Source organism: Cenococcum geophilum (assembly GCF_001692895.1).
Source record: "Cenococcum geophilum 1.58 unplaced genomic scaffold K441scaffold_70, whole genome shotgun sequence".
NCBI classification, from domain to species: Eukaryota; Fungi; Ascomycota; class Dothideomycetes; order Gloniales; family Gloniaceae; genus Cenococcum; species Cenococcum geophilum.
In genome coordinates, this window is record NW_027137628.1 from 1 (window position 1) to 4,811 (window position 4,811).

A 4,811-nucleotide genomic window follows, 5' to 3' on the forward strand; every position below is an offset into this window, starting at 1 on the left:
CTTGGCGGATATAAGGTAAACTCACCTAGTATTAGCTAACCCCGCCTGATATCAACTAACCTCGCCTAATATTAGCCCGCTGTATACTAATTGGCGTTGCCGTTGATTTCCTGTAGTGCTCTTCGCATACGTTTGCCTCTGTTTAATCGCGCCGACCGCCTTTGCGGTACCAATAAAGACGTATCCAACTGGCGGGTTGCTGGCGGCATAGATGTATCTNACGGCTGGTATAAGGGTAATGATGGAGGAGTAGGAGCTGGAGACCCAAGAGTTGGCGAAGGCATAGGTACATCCTCTTCCTGAGTTATTGGCAAGAGGTCTATGGCTGACTGTTGACTAGCCTGCGATATATCAGCGCCACAGTGAGGCGCTGATTGCCACGGCGCTGATATTTCAAATCTCCTATCTGAAACCTGCGAAGCCCGTATAAGAGCCTGTGATAAGCGCTCATCCGCAGCAGCGTGCTGCTCTAACGCTTGGGAAAACCGCTCTGACATCTGCATAATTAACCCAGAAGAACCTGAGAGTTGCCCTATTTCTTTCTGTTTCTGCTTTCGTTCCTCATCTGCTAAAAGCTTAATAAGGGACGGAAGCTCCTCACCGAGGATATCAGGATCCCACTCAGGCATTGCTTGCCTTAATGATGCCGCATCTGGAACCCACCCTATGTTACAGAGGCGACAAAGCTGCTTATCCGGTATAACACAATTAACTGTAGGCGTCCATAATGTATCCTGATACCTGGCCTCCGCCCATTGCGTAAACCACTTCTGTATATTGCTTAACATAGGCTCCCGGCGGGTTTTCGCAATATCCGCACTATGGCTAGTGCGGATATCGTACTCGCAATCCATGAATATTGCTGGGTTGCAGTTACTGCAACACAAGTCTTTACTAACAGTAGACTGTGGGTCTCCATAGTGTGTAAGTTGTATTGCTCGTAAGCATACCTGATCCTCATTAACTAGCCGCCATAGGGTGAACGGCAGTTTACCACGCAACTGCGCATTAGTCAACCGCTTCTTTGGGCGTAGGGTCGGTACGATAAGCTCTTCAGGTAGGCGTACTGTAGAACCACCAGGGCTTAACCCACGCCCGCTTCTTGTATCTACCAACTGCTCAGTACTGACTGACGCTATAGATGAAGCATCGCCCGCAATATCCGCAGTCTCTGCGTTTTGTCGCCCGCGGATATCATTGCGCAGCGCGCTTGCGCGAAGATCGCCTATACACTGAGGTTGTGTATGCTTAGAACCACCTAATTCATCGCAAGGACCCCGCCAGCGGCTCTCAACCATAAAGATTGCTTCGCCTGAGAGGCCTTCTCCTCGGCCTGCCCGGCCAAACCGCTGTGCCAGCATATTACAGGATTTGTGGCGAGGCATTCCATATTGGATCGAACGGTAGATATCCGGGACATCTGCACCGTGTGCTACTGCATCTGATGCAACGAAAATTCGAATTCGAGACGTTGGGCGCGCGTATTCGGCGTACAAGCGGTCTTTGTCAATATCCGCAAGCGTTGCGTGGTAGCTCTGCACCGCTTCTCTAGCAACAGCAGCATCGTAGCCGCGATGGATCAACCAGCTGCGAATAGTATTACGACAGGCAGCTATCCACTCCTTAGAATCAAAGAAGATGATCGTCTTTGGAATCAGCTGAAGTTGATCGAACTGTTGGCGGTATGTCTGCTGTGCGGATATTAAGCGGCTTCTTGATTGCTCGCCTTCTCCTCGGTCACTATTACTAGCAGTGTGCGAATACACTGGAGCAGCAGCAATAGTAAAGTAAAGAGCTCGAAAGTCCTTCTTCTCTGGCGCGGTCATGACCCTCCNTATAATCTTTAGCTCCGGCCGATCGATTGGGGTTTTAATAACTTGTATATTAGGTTTAAACCCAGCCAGCTTGCATACAGTCCGAAACGTAGATGGGTCTAGTGTTGCGGTACATGCAAACCAAGGCTTATCAACTAAGACTGAACGTACTTTAAAGAGTTGTGTGTACGCTATACGGAAGGTCTCTCCCCAATCAGCAAGCAGGTGTACTTCATCAACCACCACAAGGGCAACATGGGAACGAAATATCGGGTCTATCAGAACCTTATGCAGCTTGTCACTAACCAAAAGCTCTGGGGAGATAAGGATATGTGTGTAGCTGCCCGTGCGGATATCCTCAATCAGCTCGGCGGATATTGTTTTCTCCCACACATGAACAGGTCGAACATAAGGTAGCTTTGCAATCTTTTTTACTTGCTCTGACCCAATCGCGTTAAGTGGAAGAACAATAATAACAACTGCATTAGGTACAAGACATGGTAGTGCTTGCATTATCATACTCTTGCCAAAAGACGTCTTTGCCACAAGCATGAGATCTCGCCGCTCAAATATCAGCACCCTCAGGGCCTCGAGCTGCTCCGTATGACCGCGGTACGGATATATCTCCGCAATAGCTTCATCTAGCTTGCTTATTTGAAGTTCATGAGAGCTGCTCATAAGCTGGGGTAGCTCCCTCCGCAGGCTATATAGCCGTGGAGACCGCTGGGGATCCATTTCAATATAATCCCCAGCCCATTGCGTACTGCCAGCTTGTTGATCTGCTTGACTGGCTTGTGGTTTGCGACCTCTTTGCCTTATTCGCTTTGATGGAGGCATTGGTGGATAGCGCTTAAAAGCAGCAGAGGGAGAATAGAGGGTTGGATAAAGGCAGGGAGGACTTAAACACGTTGTAATAGATAGATCTTAATGGGTTTTAATCATTGGATTATGGATATAATGGATGGAGAGTGGGTGGTTGAGATTGACGCGTCGTTGGTGCGGATATTGCTGATTGTTCACTTTGGCAAACCGCGTCACGGCTATTTTGAAATTAATGTCAGGAACGGGAAGGCGGGGAGACTTCTTACGTAGACCATTTGATTCGCCGGAGCCTAGTGTATAATCGATGGATTTTTCAAGCTGCCTAAACTTGTCGTAAGAATAAGAAGTGAATATCCGTAATATCAGCCATGCGGATATCGCGACGTGCTTTACAAACGTCGGCCAAAGTGTCTCAGACCACACAGGGACAGATGGCCTAAACTGGTTTAGTGCCATCGGGCCGGATTTATCCGGCGTCCCATGCTGAGACAAACATTCACAGGGAGCTTCCTGCAATCACGTGGTAGCCTCGCTAGTATCCGTCCAGAAGTTATCGATAAGGACCAGCCAATCACGTGGTTAGGATCAATTACCAGTGCTTAGATATTTGAAACTAGTGATATTCAATAATTACTATAGAAAGCGTGTATGTATATTTAATCTAGGGAGTTGAGTTATTTAATATTAGATTACTAACTTTTACCCTTTCTGCAGAACGGTATTTTACATACGCTGCAGCCAAACCGAGTCCTGCGTAGCCTTTGTTCTGGTGTTCTGGTCCTCTAGTGCTCGTACACGGTCCAAATCTTTATCGACAGACTTGCGGAGGATAAATTATCCTATCCGGTCGGGCGGATAATAATCCTATCTAAGGATAGCCCGGATATCGGATAATATCCGGATAATATCTGGATATCCGTAAAATTTTAACTACAAAACAAAACCTTTACCCCCTATTATACGATGCTATAAATATAGCTAGTACTAGTAAAACTTACCCCAAAAACTTTAACGATAATAATTCCTTTAAAGTTAACACACTTTCTATCCTTTTAAGTAGCGTTAAAACTAAAGCTAATACTGGTTTAATTCTAACTACTTATATAACACAGATCTTAAAACAAGTCTCCTTAATTTATAAATATACTTATACGGCAATAAAGGAAGAAAAGGCCTATATAAAGAAACGCTACTTTTATAAATACTATCCTCCTTAAGACCTAAAAGGACACTATTCCTTAACCGTTAAAATATAAGGCCATCTTAAAAAATATAATATTAAATAGAATCTAGTAGAGAATTAGGAGTATATAATAGTAAAAGATTAGGGGGAGAGATTTCTTTTAGAACTATATTAAAAGCTTTTGGTCCTCGAAATCGGACTCTGCACCTGTACGTGGTGAGGCCTACGAACCTGCTGGTCTTCGGACTCAGTAGAGCCAACGCAGAGACGTCGCACAGCTGCGGGTAGGAGGGTGGTGGTGGTGGTCGAAACGTCGTGGGGGGTAGTGAAAAGTTTTCNCATGGGATGGTGAGATCTCGAAAACCACTACTAATGGTACCCCCTTCTTAGTAGACAACTGCTACACTCTTATTCAACCCTGTGTAATCCTCGCGGATATGAGATGGAATCTAAACGTCCCCCGACCCCCAACAGAAAGCATCGACGACCTTATATTGACGAACGAACGAATGCGAATAAACAACGAGCAAATATACGGCCCCTTTTAACCCCCAGGGCAATCGCCCGCGGAGTATGCGGTCACTTGCTATCAACTACCGAATACTACCTGGCAGCCTGGACAATACCGTACGGTTTTCCTGTCTCCTCTCGAGGAGTGGTAACCCTTGGCGAGGGCCTAGCAACTGGGGCCTAGGCACAAAAGATACCCAGGCACACACACGTCCCGCTCGCCTTTTGGTATAGTGGTAGTTTATGGATGAATCCCCCTTACGTCTTCGATAGGCCTTAGGGGGGGGGGGAGGCATGGCGTATATGGCAATGGTCAACAAGAGATAGCACACAGGGGATGGTTAAGATATGGGAGAAATAACAAGTACACGGCGATCGATCGGCAAGGCCTAGCTGGGACGTAGTGAACCCCAGCTTTGGATAAGCTGGAGAAGGAAGTAGTGGTTCCCAAGGAGTTCAAATAATCCAAGGAGGGCGGTACA

At 46.7% G+C, this 4,811-nt stretch overlaps 1 protein-coding gene across 1 annotated transcript; it reads right to left on the reverse strand.

Annotated features, from left to right (window-relative positions):
* Nucleotides 1-1,750: 1,750 nt before the first annotated feature.
* K441DRAFT_739343 (P-loop containing nucleoside triphosphate hydrolase protein) lies at nucleotides 1,751-2,857 on the reverse strand (the record flags this gene model as incomplete). Its single annotated transcript, XM_067654353.1, has 1 exon — nucleotides 1,751-2,857. A coding segment is annotated over exon 1 (901 nt), but the record flags the coding sequence as incomplete, so codon positions are not given.
* Between the last annotated feature and the right edge of the window lie 1,954 nt (nucleotides 2,858-4,811).